Source organism: Rhinolophus sinicus, linkage group LG12 (assembly GCF_036562045.2).
Source record: "Rhinolophus sinicus isolate RSC01 linkage group LG12, ASM3656204v1, whole genome shotgun sequence".
NCBI lineage: Eukaryota > Metazoa > Chordata > Mammalia > Chiroptera > Rhinolophidae > Rhinolophus > Rhinolophus sinicus.
The window spans coordinates 7,405,001-7,420,044 of NC_133761.1; the positions used below are offsets into that span (position 1 = coordinate 7,405,001).

The window sequence follows — 15,044 nt, forward strand, 5'->3', positions numbered from 1 at the left end:
TGCAGGTTTTGTAAATATTTAAAGAGTTCACACCCGACTAGGCTTAAACGCAGGAAGCTTTTACCTTGCCTAGAGAATTTTCACATTATGATGAAACACCATTTACTGAACCCCTGTAGCATGCCAGGTACTGAGACAGGCAATTGATGAAAATGATCTTTCATTCTAGTCACAACCTTAAGAGTCCTGTCAACCCCACATTATTGAAGAAAGAGCTGGGGTGCAGTGTGGTCCGTGACATGCCCCGCTTTATTGAAGCAAAGCTGCAACTCAAATCCAGTCCCTCAGGTTGCTCCCATCTGGGCCACACGGCCTCCCGACCATGTTGCTACCTCTGCTGGCTCTGAGAATTTGGCCAGATAGGGTGTGTGTGTGCCGAGAGAGACAGAGTAGTGTAAAATATGCAGGGATGACCGGCAGAGGCACGACTGCTGGGCATGCAGTAACCCCCAATTTCATGTTTTGTTACTGTACAAGGCAATTTAAGCTTCACCTCTTGCTACAAATCTGAACTAGGATGATATAAATCTCTGAAACTCTGATTGGGAGACATCTGTGAGTTTGGGTCCCAGCTTTCATCTGGCCACAGCAGTGCTCACAGATGTGAGAGACTAGGAGGTAAGAATGATTATCCCCATTTCATAGATGAAGAAACTGAGGCTCTGAGAAGTAAAGGAACTTGCCCAAGGTCACAAAACTAGTGAGTAGTGGGCTTGAATTCAAACCCAGGTATGTGTAGCTTCAAAGCCAAATGTTACGGTTTTTTCTCCTCTACCTTACATGAGTGGGAGAGAAGAGGAAGCAGTGACAAGCGGTGACTCAAACCATCCAAACATAGGGCGGTGGACAGAGCCTCACCCCCTGAAACCTCCTGTCCAAATCTGTTCCAGCTGTGTCACCCACACAAAGGTTCTGGCAGCTTCCGCTATTCTGCTGAGCTTCTGGATTAGAATAGCACTCACCACCCCGAGGCAGGGACTTTCTTGCAGATAAAGCCAGCTGAGCTGGGTCACCGGTGTCTGACAGGCTATCGCTGAGTCCCAGGAAACCCCGTCTCCTGTGGTGGCTTTACTAGGAGCTGCTGAAAGGATACTAACAAGGGCAGCTGTCTCAGGTGCCGGACAGTTTTTGTATAACTCCAATTCCATCCCTGCCACTAACTAGCTGTATGACCTACGGCAACTTACCCAACCTCTGCGAGTCCATTTCTTCATACAATTAATGAGGAAATAATACTGCCCTTGCTGAGTTGATGTGAGAATTAAATTGGATAAGAACATATGAAGTGCCCAATGCATGCCGCCTGGTCCAAGGCCGGTTCAGCAGAGAAAGGTCAATGTTCTGGGTCCAGCTCCTCCTGGCCATTTGCTCCATCAGATGGCATCTGGCAGAGCCACCTGAGGAGGGGAGGTGTCTTCCCACCCCATTCTCACACCTCCAGCCTCCAACAGGACACGCAGAGTCAAGACCTGAGCTGAAGTCGTATGTCTTCAAGTTTATGCATGGCGGGCCTCCCCCAGTGTCAGGTCAACCATTCGTCAGGTGGAAGTACCAGAACCAGTTTCCAATTCCAGTGACATTTATTCCTCGGCATTACCCTGCTTTCCGTGGTTATTACCGTTGTGGCTGTGGCTGTTATTATTACTGTTACTATTATTAGAACCGCGTGGGCTCTAGAGTCAACTGCCTGGTTATGAATTCCAACTCTACCTCTTAACAATGGTGAGGCCTCGATGTCCCCACAAATAAAATATGATCCTAACTGTAGCTACCCCATGAGGTCAGGGTGAGCATTAAATGAGATGATGTTTGTACAGTAATCTGTGTCACATCTGTCACACAGCACATGCTCAGTAGCTGGGGCTGATATTACTAACGTTATTATTTAAGCAATCAGAACATTCAAATTGTTGACAAAGGCTGAGAACTCAAGCTAAGAAGAGTGTGGGAGGCGGTAGGATTCACTGGAACATTCAAGTGCACCGATGATTAAGAAACCCCTGGTGGCCAGTCATTTTATGTCACCAAGTATAAACTGAAGTGGGAGGGGACTTGGCCAACTCTGTAATTACGGGATGAGTTTCAGGGTGCTGGGGTAGGGTTTTCTCTTTTTTTCTCTATTCTAAGCAGAAAATAGAAATACGGGTGCTATGGACTGAATTGTGTTTCCCCACAAGTCATATTTTGCAAATCTAAGCCCCAGTACCTCCGAATGCAAATGTCTTTGGAGACAGGATCTTTAAAGAAATGATTAAGTTAAAATGAGGTCATGACACGGGGACCCTGGTCCGATATGGCCGGTGTCCTTCTAAGAAGAGGAGATTAGGACACAGACACCCACAGAAGAAAACCATGTGAGGACACAGGGAGACGACAAGCATCTTCAAGCCAGGAAGAGCAACCTCGGAAGAAATGAACGCTGCCGCCACCTTGACCTTGGGCTTCCGGTCTCCAGAATTGTGAGAAAATACATGTCTGTTGCTCGAGCCACCCACTCTGTGGTGCTTTGTCGTGGCAGCCTGAGAAAACTAGTACAGAGGTCTTAGAGTAAACAGAGACTTACTTTTTTGTCCTCCAAATCAGTTATTTGGGGGCTGTGCTTCTGGAAGCTTGCTTATCCAGGTTCTCTGAGCCGTAAGGCAGAGTCAAGCTCCTCTTGTGGGGTCACTCCATTGTTCAAGGTCAAGGGGAATGCCCCCCCCCTGAGAACGGCTCCTTGGCTGCCATGCATGCTCCTCCCACCCCACAGCCCAGTCTAGCCAGCCACCAGCTCCCTGCGCTGTCTTGGACAGGACTAGTGCAGGCACCCGTGCAGATTCGTCCACACTTAAAAGCTCAAGACCGACTGCTCGTGGATCAGAGACACCATCTTTCTCAGACTGGGGCATGAGAGGCAGAGAAGCCAAGCCCCCGTGAGCAGAGTGGGGAAGGCCCTGGGGTCTTCTAACGCTCGCTCTTCTGCTACCAGCTGTGTGAGCCCAAACGACGACTGAACTCCTCTCTCTTATTTTCCTTATCTGGAAAGTGGGAAGATACACGTTACCTACAAAAGCTGGGGAGTCATTCACTCAACAAACAGTTTCCAGCGTTTACCTTGCACCAGACCCTGCATAGGGCATGCATTATATTGCAGGCATCCCCGCACTATTAACCGGATGGTGTGAATGCACAAAGCTGAAGGGGATGTAGGCTTTGCCCTCGTGGAGTCCACACAGGAAGAAAGAGATGGACGTGAAGGCAGCAGGTGCAGGCGGCAAGGGCTACAGAAGGGAGCTGCTCAGGGAGCGGCCACAGCGCCGAGCTCAGCCCCCTGACCCATCGGCGAGTCTGGGAAGGTGTGAGGGAGACGTGCTGTCCAGTGGTTAGCGAAGGCAGAAAACAAGCGTTAGCCTGCTTAGGGAGGCCGACCACAGAAAGGAAGGGTTTGCCCCATCAAGGACCAGACAGTAGGAATAAAAGCAGTGAAGGGTGAAACAGACGTGTCTTTGTTTGGCTTCTTCCAGAAGCCTACCTTGAGATGAGGATTCAGGTACAAGTAATGTGCCTGCGGGTGGTCCTAGGAAACCCACATAGACAGGAGAGTGGGCAGGAGTTATCAGACTAGTTACTTCTGTAGGCGACTGAAAGCATAAACGTCAAGAAACACACGCTCTTGGGAGACAGCGCTACACCTGTCTGCACGGGTGTCCAGGAAGATGGGACCTGAGGTTTGCGTAGTGACTTTTCCACATTGGTTGGCAGTCTGGCCTGTTCCCGAGTCCTTTCATCTCAACCTGACAAGTGAGTCAACACTGAGAGAGTCGGAACAGGCAGTGGAGAAAACTAGTTTGAGAAGTTTGGGCGAAGATGGAGACTGGCTGGTAAGTGTCTGCAGGATCCAGGGCACATTCTGATAGGAGACGATTAGAGGAAGAGGTGATGGTGGAGGGAAAAGAAATAAGAAAGAAAAGGGTCACTGGTGGGGGAGAAGCTGCTGAAGAAATTAGAAGGGGGTTGAGCGGTCAGGTAGAAGTGTTGACCTTCAGCAGAAGGAAAAACGCATTGTCTGGAGTTGAAGCAAAGGAGAGGAAAATCCATATGAATGTAGACCAGTGTTTGCGTGTTGGAACCCCAAGCCTCAGCTTTCTCACTGAAGAGACAGGGCCATCTATCTACTGGGAGGAATCGATGTAAAGGAGAGTGGGGTGGTTCGGGCTAGCCTTTGGGGAGAACAGAAAAGGAAGCTGAAGAAGAAAGGACGGGCAGTCTGAATTCAGGGCCCCGCTGAGGCTAGAGACCATGAATTTCCAGTGGTCTCAGTCCATCTGGTGTTGAGCTGTGGGTACGATGTGGAGGTGACGGTGTCAGAGGCGCTGCTCTGTCCTTTCTGTGGGCACCTGTGCATGGGTGCAGGTGAGTGTACACACGGGGGTTATCGCGGCAGAGCCTCACCTCTGATGACCGCTTCTGGCTGTCCCTCTGTGTGTCCCTGTGCAGGAGCTGTATTCTCAATCCTATGATGCCGTCGGGGTCATGTTCGCCTCCATCCCAGGGTTTGCAGACTTTTACTCTCAGACCGAAATGAATAACCAAGGAGTAGAGTGCCTTCGCCTGCTGAATGAAATCATCGCTGACTTCGATGAGGTAAACGGAAGCCTCAGGAATTTACAGCCCAGTGGCCACCCACCCCTGTCAGAGCATCACGCTGTCCATTGTAGCAATGGCCAGTTTTTGCACTTACAGAATTCCAGGCTGCATTACAGACACAAACGTGCACTATGTAATCTAACTGTCACAATTATCACCTGAGGTAAATGCCATTGTTTCTTCCTTGGGGGCGGGGGGATCGAGAGTATATTCGGGTAGTACTTTCTTCTTCCAGCCTCCATGAGTTTAAAGAATATATAACGTGTGTGTGTAGGGGGGGATACTCATGTTGCACTTTAATTATATTAATAGACTTGGCAGGAGTGGGTCTTCTCCTTCCCATCCCCCAACTTGAAGGAGGGCACCAATGCCCATCCACTTGCCTAAGCCTGAGAAGGGAAGTGGCCAAATGAGAGAATGCTGGGGAAGAGGCCACACAAAGATGCAGGTTCAGCTCAAGTCCAGCCTCAGTCTGATCCCCAGGGAGCTCAGGAGCCTAAGCGGCACCCCAGAGTTGTTTCTCACTGAGGCAGAGGGGCCAGGCTTTTGTACCCCTGTACTGGTCAGCCATTGGCTGTGTGGGCTGTCCTGGTGGAGATGCATAACCATCAAGGGGCCTCCCATGGACCCAGGGCCATTCTCCAGAAAGGCGTACAGGGATGCTCTGTCAGCAGGCAGCCCTCACGGCATTCTGGAGCTCGGCCCCACAAAGCTGGTCTGGGCCGGGTACCGACAGCATCCAGTAACCACGTCTGCTGTCTTGGCCCCCACATGCCATTTGGCTCCCGAGTCCTGTGCATTCCTTCTTCTTAATAGCGCTCAGACCTGCCCCTTTCTCACCACCAGAGCTGCCCTGGTCTTGCTTTAGGCCGTATTATTTCTCACCTGGATGACTGCAATCGTCTCCTAACTGCTCTCCCTCCTGCACTGCACCACCAACCACCACCAAGAGCAGGAGTATTTGGTCACATCCCTTTGAAATGCACAGCCTTTCAGTGGCTCCCCTTTGCCAGGTCCTCAGAGGGTCACCTGAGGCTCCGCACTTCCTGTACTCTCTCCGGCCTTACCGCCCACTGCCTGCCAGCTGACCCCTGTCCAGCCCCATCTAGCTAATTACAAGCCCTCAAGCCCATCTGGCTATTGCACACACTGCTCTTTCTGCCCAGATACTATGCCGTCTTCACCATACCCACTTTCTCTCCCTTGAGAGAAAACCTAATAGTCATTCAACAGTCAGTTCAAACATTATTTCTACTTGTGAAGCCTCTTCTAATCCCCCCTCTAGCAGGGAAATGTTGTCACTCCTTTTTCAATGAAAAATTGAGGCTCTGAAAAACCTGCCGTCATAGAGCCTGAAACCCTTCGGTGTACAGATCTGCCCCCCACACACACACACACATCCACACTGAGTTGTGGGGCAGAGACCCGTCTTATTAATCTCTATAGGTGTTCACGACATAGTGCCATTTTCACTCTATCACATTTAGTGGTGATTTCTTCCTCACACCACACCCCCAGGATAGGAATCACGAACCTTCATTTTGTAAAGAAGCAAAACCGAGACTCAGAAACACCAGCAGTGCCCAGGCTTCGCCACCACTACGTGGCACTGCCCAGATTTACAGCCAGGTCCACGATACTGTCTGCTTTGTCCACAATGTGCTGCCCTGGTTGTCCCTGAAGTGGCATTTCACGGTGCTGCTTTTGTAGTCATCAACAACGATGGCCGCTAGTTGTCCTAGGGATGGGGGTGGGACCAAGATAAATGAGATACAATCACATCCGCCTTTCATGGCTTCACGGACCAGTGAGACAGGGCGACTTACCAAGGAGTCAGTGGTAAGTGTACTCGTACAGAGGGCCATGATGTGGTAATAGCACCTTTATTCCCATCCTCCATGCCAGGCCATAAACTCAGGCAGCTGGAAAGTACACTCCTACGTATCGTGGGAGGTCCCCAGAGCCTAGCACTGTGCCTAGAACATCAGAGATGCTCATAACGGATGCTTTATTAATTAATTGTGTAACGAGAGGCAAAAGCCAGCTGGCAGAGGGAAGGTGAAGATGGACTAGTGCAGTCTAAAACATGCTTTCAAGTAAAAACAAAAACAGCTCTGTTAAAAACAATCTGCCTGAAGGTTGAGACCTCAGGCTCTGTTTTATTTTTAACTCTATTTCACTCCATCTCCCCAAAGTGCTCACTAGCATTTTTTTAAATGGTAATAAATTTGCACTAAATGCACATCTCCGTGCTCCAAACTGTAAACACCGGGGGTCTTCCAACATAAAAACAGCTCCAACATAGTACAGAGATGGAGGACAGCGCCCCTAGTGGTAGAGATGTGTGCTTGCAGGGGAAGTTGGAGAAGCAAACAGGTCCAGGAGGCTGTCATCTTCAGAACAAGATTGCGGAGGAGAACGAGGGGAATGGAGAATGGGGGGGGGGGGGGGGAGTAGAAGGGCAGAGGAAGAGGAAGAGGAAAGAGAATGTTGTCAACAAGGGAAATACATTCTCTGGCTTGCCAACCCCAAGTACTATCAGCTTTCCTTGGATCACCCAAACATGCCTTCTTTATCTGGGTCAAGAGCAGCCCTCTAGATGATGTCCTGGCTGGTCTCCAGCCAGACGCCCTGGTGCTCACTTTTATAGTGATGCTGCTTGCTGATACAGTTACCCCTGGAACCTGAGAGCATGCGAAAGTCTTTCCTGGCTCAGAGGAAAGCAGAACATTGCACAGAAGCATGCATTCCAAGACAGGATTTGCAATACCTGAGGCCAGGTCCCTCGCCCCACAGCCCCAGTCCCCCGAGAAGACGGAAGAGCCCTCCCACATCTCACTGCTCCATGCAGACCGGCAAATTAATAAAGGGGCTGCTCAGGAACCCCTCATGCCCCAGACGCTTTTAGCTGTAGAGTAGATAAATTTGCTGCATGGATATTAAATGAAATAAGGAACTCGTGCTGCCTCCTAATCAGCTTCTGAGGAGGAGGCAGCTTTGCCTGGGCCTGGAATTGGCCCTCGGCCAAGTAGTTCCCACAAGAAGAGAGGATGGAGAGCCCCTCCCCGCAGGAAGCTGGGGAAATGTGTTGTAAGGAGGCAGAGGGAGGGAGGTGGGCAACTGGAGGCAGGCGTGCCGAGACCGCTGAGCTAACACATCAACAGCCGAAGGCTGCTCAGAGACCAAACCTGCTGGAGGTGTCTGAGGGCACATGCCAGACAGGATCCCAGGCTGAGGACGTGCCGGCTGCTGCAGCCACTTCCTGCCCTGGGCACCGTTTACAGACTCTCAGCCAGGGCAGAGCAGCAGTTTTCTCAGCTCAAGAAGCGAACGTAATGAACAAAGGCTGCCAAGGCTGTGAATCAAGCGACACACACACACACACACACACACACACACACACACAGCAAATCACAAAAGCACCTGCCTGTGTTGTTGATGTTTCCCAAAAGAGTTTCTCTCGAGCTGGAATTTTCCAAAGTTTTCTTAGCTCCTGCTTAATGCTGAGAGGAGCCTGCAGCAACATGGTCTATAGAAAACCCATGCGTCCTCTCTGTCTTGCGCATCTGCGCCCCCCTCCAGGATGGCATGAGCCCCTGAGGACATTACAATCTGAAAGGGAGGCAAAGAGTTGGAGAACCAGAAGTTACATCCAAATACCTACCAACAAAAGTAAATTAGAGGCCAGAGTTTAGACTTGGCAGCAGGGGGTTTGAGTTTTGAACTTAGTTCCTGTACTCGGCTTCCTGGATGTGTGACCTGTGCAGTGGAGGAGTGGGACAGAGACAGAATCTAGGTATCTTTGAAGGTGGAGCTGAGCAGCTTCTGACAGATCGATGTGGGTTATGAGGTTTTTATGCAGAACAACTGGGAAAATAGAAACACCATTAGTTAAGATGGCAGGTGGGGGGAGGGGACCGAGCACACAGCTTGGGAATGGCAAATTGGAGGTGCTTGTTAGACCTGTAATGGGGATGTCGCTTAGCGATGGTGTAGGTGAGTCTGAAGGTCAAGGAGGACACATACATTTGGGAGTCTTCAGCAAAGAGATTGTGTGGAAAGCCATGAGACATGATGAGATCTCAAGGGAGTGACTTCAGATGGATCCTGAGCCCATCGGCAGCTTCCGACCCAGGGGACTGCACCTTCCTCTTGGGACACCTTGTTCCCCACTTGACGTCTGCCCACTCAGGGTTTTATTTCCACTTCACCGTCTCCTATGCAGGTTTCACTTGCTTCCTTATCTTACAGTGTAGGTGGCCCCGGGGTGGGATGTTGTGTTCAGTTGTGGATGGGGTGGGTCAGCAAGACGCCAGTGGGATGGCATTTGAGGAAAGAGCTGAAGGAGGTGAGGGACGAGCGATGCGGTCTCCCCTGAGGGAAGACTGCCCCGTCGGGGGAACAGCAAATGCCAGGTCCTGAGGCAGAAGGAGGCCTGGTCATCGGGATCAGCAGGAGGTCAGCGTGGCCGGAGAAGAGTCAGCGAAGTGGACAGAGCACGGCAGGAGGGAAAGGTCATAGTGAAGACTGTGGCTCCGACCCTGAGTGAGACGGGAAGCCACTGGCGGGTTTTGCACAGCGCCGGGACACGGCCCAACTTAAATCCGAATGGGGTCACCCTGGCTGCTGTGCTGAGCATGAGGGGTAAGGGCCAGAGCAGATAGGTGATCGCAGCAGGTAGGTATAAGCTAACGGCGGCTTAGACCAGGTTACAGGCAAGAGAACTGCTGGGATTCAAGATACAAGTTTAACGTAAAGCCAAAAAGATATGTTGATGGACTGGGGAACATTTGTGATTTCTTCTTTAAGCTAATAAGGTAGCTCTGTTTATGTCAAAGATTCACAGAAACACTTATCCTTAAAGAGTACCTGGTCACACCCGTCCTGGCACCTGGCACTTAGCAGCTGCTCAGTAAATATATGTTGACTCTCTGAATGCATGACTTCCAGAGAGAAAAGTAGCTAAACCTCATGGGTGCTAAACCAGTCAGGGTAGATCCCCTGGGTGGGCTGGGGGACTATTGCCAGGAGCCCCGGGCTGCTGGAAGGATACACACCGGGTCCAACACCACTGTCTCCATCATTTCAGCTACTCGGCGAAGACCGGTTTCAAGACATTGAGAAGATTAAGACCATTGGCAGCACATACATGGCCGTGTCAGGCCTGTCACCTGAAAAACAGGTAAAGGGGCCTGCCAGTGTCACATCGCTGAGGGCGCTACAGCCACCGTCACCAGGAGGCTTAGGGACTGGGAGGGAGAAGCTCTGATGAACTGGATATTCTGTCTGTGGGCTGTGTATTGTTCTCGAGGGAAGTCGTGTCCCCTGGGTGACACGGTGCTTCTTTATGATGGAGAAACGTCTAGGCTTTATCCAGAACCTCACTGCTCACTTGATGAACAAAGTCAGGGTGAAGAAGTACCCTCGTGATTTACTTGTGCGTGTTGCAAAACCCGATGCTAGCCCGTTTTCTTATTCTTTTGTTTTCTCCTCCAAAAGTAATATGTAACATCAACAACAACAGTAATAACTCCTGCTCTTTTGAGTGTCAGCTGTGTGCCAGGCCCTGATGTTAAGTGGCACACTGACATCTACCTTCCAGAGTTAGCGGATGCATCGCCTGAAATAATGTCATGCTCCCCACACAAAGCCGTGCACTTAGTAGGTCCTCAATCGATGTCGCATGGATGGGAGTCTAAGTGACTGGGAGAAGGAATCCTCATCCCTTCCTCTCGTCCCTCTCTTGTTTTCTTCCCAACTGAAAATCTAGAAGAGTGACTATCTGGCAAGGCAGTAACCGGGCACACATGCTTGGCGCTCTCCGGCAGGCGCCCACAAAGGACAGCCTGCAGGCCAAATCCAGCCAACCACCTGTTTTTGTAAATCAAATTTAATTGGGACACAGCCACACCCATTCATTTGTAGTTCGTCTACGGCTCCTTTCAAGCTGTCACAGCAGTGTTGAGGAGCCAGGACAAACACCAGAGGTCCCACACAGCCTAAAATATTTGCTGTCTGGCCCTTTACCGAGACTGTTTGCCAGCCTCTGCCCGGCTCTCTCGGGGCACAGAATTCTTTCACACGCAGTCTCATTCAGTCCCTGTGAGACAGGCAGGGGATCGGTGCGTAGCCCCATTTTATAGATGAGGAAACTGAGCTTCAGAGGCATTCCCCTCAGCAGTTTTGTGAGCAAATGTCTATGTGAAACCAACCTTAAATAGACAGACACCGAGCGCTCTTCAAAGGATATAGACATGGTTCCTAGACTGGAAACACTACACAGGAAAATAGAGAAGCCCGTGTGTGCACAGACAGACACACACACACCCCAGTGAGCAGACTCAGGAATTCAGGGTGCATTGACCTAAACAGACAAGGGAGGAAGGACGATGATGAGCCACACATATTCTACTCCCCTAAGAAATCTGTTGCCCCATGTTTCTGGACGCTGGAGACGTGAGACCCCAGGAGCTCACACACCTGGTTATTTCCTTCTAAGGGCTGTGTGGGTGGGGTTAGGACGGAGAGCGGGCCCCTGGGCCGGACTGTTCACGTGGGTCACCGTGCATGACTTCTTCTCTGGCGTCTGTGGCAGCAATGTGAAGACAAGTGGGGACATCTGTGTGCCCTGGCCGACTTCTCGCTCGCCCTGACCGAAAGCATACAGGAGATCAACAAGCATTCGTTCAACAACTTCGAGCTCCGGATTGGTGAGTAGCGCTGGAGGCTGGCATGTGGGGCCCCCTCTGAGCTGGCTGGCCCCGCCCATCAGGCCCTCTGTGCCCTGGGCATCCCGCCAGGAAAGCTTTTTCCTACAAAATGGAGCAGGCTTCGTGCGACCTTGCCAAGAACAGTGGCAAGGGCAGCTTGGGTCCCCCTGGCATCCTCTCTCTCAAGGTGCTAGAAGCCAGGGAAGGCCCCTGGCCTGTGTGCAGAAATACAAAGCAGACATGAAAACACAGCTCCCCCCTCTCTTCCCACCTACTGTCCAGTATCCCACCCACCCAAGGCCCTATTCAGAGAGGCAGCTGACTCGTCAGTCATTTCATTCTGACTTCCGTGTCCCCCAAAGCTGGCAGGCAGTGGACTGCACTCCCGTTCCAGGGATAATGCCTTACGGCCAAAGCAGGATTCCACTCCTGAGGGCATCAGACAGCGCTTCACTTGGCCACGCAGCTCAGCCTTCCTTTGAGCTCAGAGACACCCTGGTGCAAAGCGACAACACAAGTCATAGCAACGTGGATAACCATCCTTTTATAATTCGTGTAACTTGCCAGTTCCTTTGGCAGCGATGCTGAGGCTCGAGGGCCTCCTAAAACACAGTCTGAAAGCCCCTGCTCTGGTCTGTGTACTCATTTTACAGACGGGTAAACGCAGGCCCAGAGAAGGGGAGTATCTAGCTTAGGATCACACAGCCTAAAGGTGACCCTGGCAGCAGCGCCAGGATTCCCCGAGACCGGTAGCCTTCTGACTGCCGGGGTACAATCTAAAGCAACTTTTGCTGCAGTGTCATATTTTAAATTCCTCTGGCTGGTGTGTCATTTTACTTTATTTGCTTCTCCCTTAGCAGCTAGGGAGAAAAAAAAAGGTCCAGAAATACCAATATCGGATTTGTCAGATCCAAGGGATGCCACACATTGAACTAAAAGAAGTAATATGTTACGTTTTTCATCTGTGGATGGGCTGTTCAGGGCTTGTTCCCACACCTCCCATCGACTCTACGTGTCCTTTCTGAAATAATTGACTACACAATTGAACTTCAAGTACAAAGCAGGCCTGTAACCCGGAACAAAGGGGCATCCAGGGGTAAATTCAGGACACGTTGCTGGGGTCAGGGCCAACCCTTGGCGTGCCGTATTCTACAGCTGGCATCGTTCAGGGCTTAGAAAATTATTTTCCCAACTGGACTGGGCATCTCAGTTTGTGCTGTGGGTCTGCTGTCACCAACTCTAGGGCTTTGGGCAAGTCCTGTCAACCTTCTGAGTGTTGGTTTTCTCATGTAACCTGGATGTGATAGTATCACCTCTCCTGCTTACCTCACAGTAGTAACATGAGGAGTGAATGGGATAATGGCTATAAAAAGAGCTCTGCACATTTTAAAGAGTAGCCATCCTTACGATTCCCATGCATTCTGCAAGATCTGTTTCTCAAATTTCACAGTCAATTATATCTTATATATACATACATGGCGGCGGTGGGGCTGGGGCGGTTTGCTCTTCCCTCTGCCTAGAATGATAACCCCGATATCTACACGGCTTGTGCCATCACTTTCTTCAGATCTCTGCTCACAAAGGCCTTTCCTAACAACTCGACTCCAAAATGCACTCCCTCCCATGTTTCTCTATCCCTGTGACCTGGTTGGTTTTTCTTTATAGCCTTTATCATTCCTTGATACTATATCACATTTGTATTACTTCCTGTCCCTCCCCAGGAGAAGGTAAGCTCCCTGGGGGCCAGGGCTAGGTCTCTTTTCTTTCCCACCACACCCCCGTGCCTGGAACAGCACTGCCACCTAGCAGGTGCCTCGTCGTTTGCGGAATGGATGACAGGTTCTACTCGAAGGAGACATGTGTGCCCGCGAACATGTTCAGTGAAATGCTATCAATTCTGGACAACTCTTTTTTCAGAAAGGAGGAGGCATTGAAACTATCTTAAAAAAACATTTGCCAGATCAACAGTGGGATTGGGAGGAAATAATAGTCCAAGCAGAGAGAAAGGCAGGGACAAAGGCACAAAGCGGGGACATGGCCAGCGGGATGGCGAACTCTCCAGTTCAGTATGGCTACAGGGCAACGTGAGGCACTGGGTGGTGATAAGTGACGCTGACTAGTTAGGGAATAGCCAGATCTGAGAAGTCCTGGACTCTGAGGAGTGGGGGCTTTATCCCACAGGCAAAGGAGCCGGGCAGGTGTGCAAGTGGGTTGTAACTTGATCAGATGGGCGCCCGAGAGTCCCTCGTGCTCTGGCAGCAGTGTGACCGTGGTCTGCGGGAGGACCCGGGCGACACAGGGAGGCATATTAGGAGGCGGTCACTGTGGACCAAGGGAATGACCTCAGCGAGCCAGAGAAGGAAACGGTCTGCCCAAGCTCCCAGAGTGCTGTAACTGCAAACAGCCCAGCGTCCCAATGCCTGGTCCAGTGCTCCGTCCATCCCACCCGCTGAGATTAGTCAGCGTCTGTGTGAGAATAATGACTTTCTCTCGAGTGCTCGCCGGTTGTCAGGTACTATGCCAGTGGCTTTGCTTATACTGTCCCGTTTCATTTTCCTCTTATTATTTCCACTTCACAGATGGGGAAAGGGGGGTCTGTTTTGGTGAAGTCAGTGACCCAGGTCACGTATCTAATAAGTGATGGAGGCGGGATGAGGACCCGGGATTTATCCGCAGAGGTCACACCCTTCCCGACGGCTGCCCGGCAGGGGTGCAGCCGCCTTGGGGATGCCCTGCTTCTCTCACCTCCCGCTCCTTTGGTTCCCTCCCAGGCATCAGCCACGGCTCAGTGGTAGCTGGCGTCATCGGCGCGAAGAAGCCACAGTATGACATCTGGGGCAAAACCGTGAACCTGGCCAGTCGGATGGACAGCACGGGGGTCAGTGGCCGGATCCAAGTCCCCGAGGAGACCTATCTCATCCTGAAGGACCAGGGCTTCGCTTTCGACTACCGAGGGGAGATCTACGTGAAGGGCATCAGTGAGCAGGAAGGGAAAATCAAAACGTACTTTCTCCTGGGAAGAGTGCAGCCCAACCCCTTCATCCTGCCCCCGAGGAGACTGCCCGGCCAGTACTCCTTGGCCGCGGTCGTCCTCGGCCTTGTCCAGTCCCTCAACAGGCAAAGGCAGAAGCAGCTGCTCAACGAGAACAACAACCCGGGGATCATCAAAGGCCATTACAACCGGCGGACATTGTTGACGCCCAGCGGGTCGGAGCCTGGACCCCCAGCCGAAGGCCCCGACAAGTCCGATTTGCCATAAAAAGCATTTTCTTTGTGTTTCTTTTTTTTGTATTTCTTTTATATATAAAATAAATATACTAATAAAAAGGTTTAATTTTTTTTAGAACAAGGATGGTTTCGTTGGTGTTTGGATGCACGAGATCAAAGATGTGATTTGAGGTTCTCTTCACTCACAAACATTTATCGACCATCTCTTATGTACAGGGTTCATTGGGAAGCGAAAACAAGGCCTACTCCCTGCCCTTGAGAGGGTCCCTTTTGAGTGTGACAGTAGGACGTGTAAACAGAGACTTGAGCCTGTGGGATAATCAGTGACCACTGGCAGGTATAGAGCGTTGGTCATGTGCCAGGCCCAATGCCAAGCTCTTTCCATAATGAGCTGTGCTCCTCTCAACACCCTGATGTTTACTCCGCCAGGTGGTGTTGGGTACCTGCCATGTGCCTCTGCTTCCCTAGGCTCCACAGAAA

At 51.0% G+C, this 15,044-nt stretch overlaps 1 protein-coding gene across 3 annotated transcripts in view; it reads left to right on the forward strand.

The window, feature by feature from the left end:
• Positions 1-14,677, forward strand: part of ADCY8 (adenylate cyclase 8) — a 173,028-nt gene extending 158,351 nt beyond the window's left edge. For all 3 annotated transcript variants that reach the window (XM_019723897.2, XM_019723906.2, XM_019723925.2), the window contains 4 exons: positions 4,477-4,623; positions 9,716-9,808; positions 11,222-11,336; positions 14,108-14,677. In XM_019723897.2, the coding sequence (XP_019579456.2) occupies positions 4,477-4,623; positions 9,716-9,808; positions 11,222-11,336; positions 14,108-14,595 (843 nt within the window). In that variant the 3' untranslated portion in view covers positions 14,596-14,677. The remainder of the gene's footprint in view (positions 1-4,476; positions 4,624-9,715; positions 9,809-11,221; positions 11,337-14,107) is intronic.
• Positions 14,678-15,044: the final 367 nt, after the last annotated feature.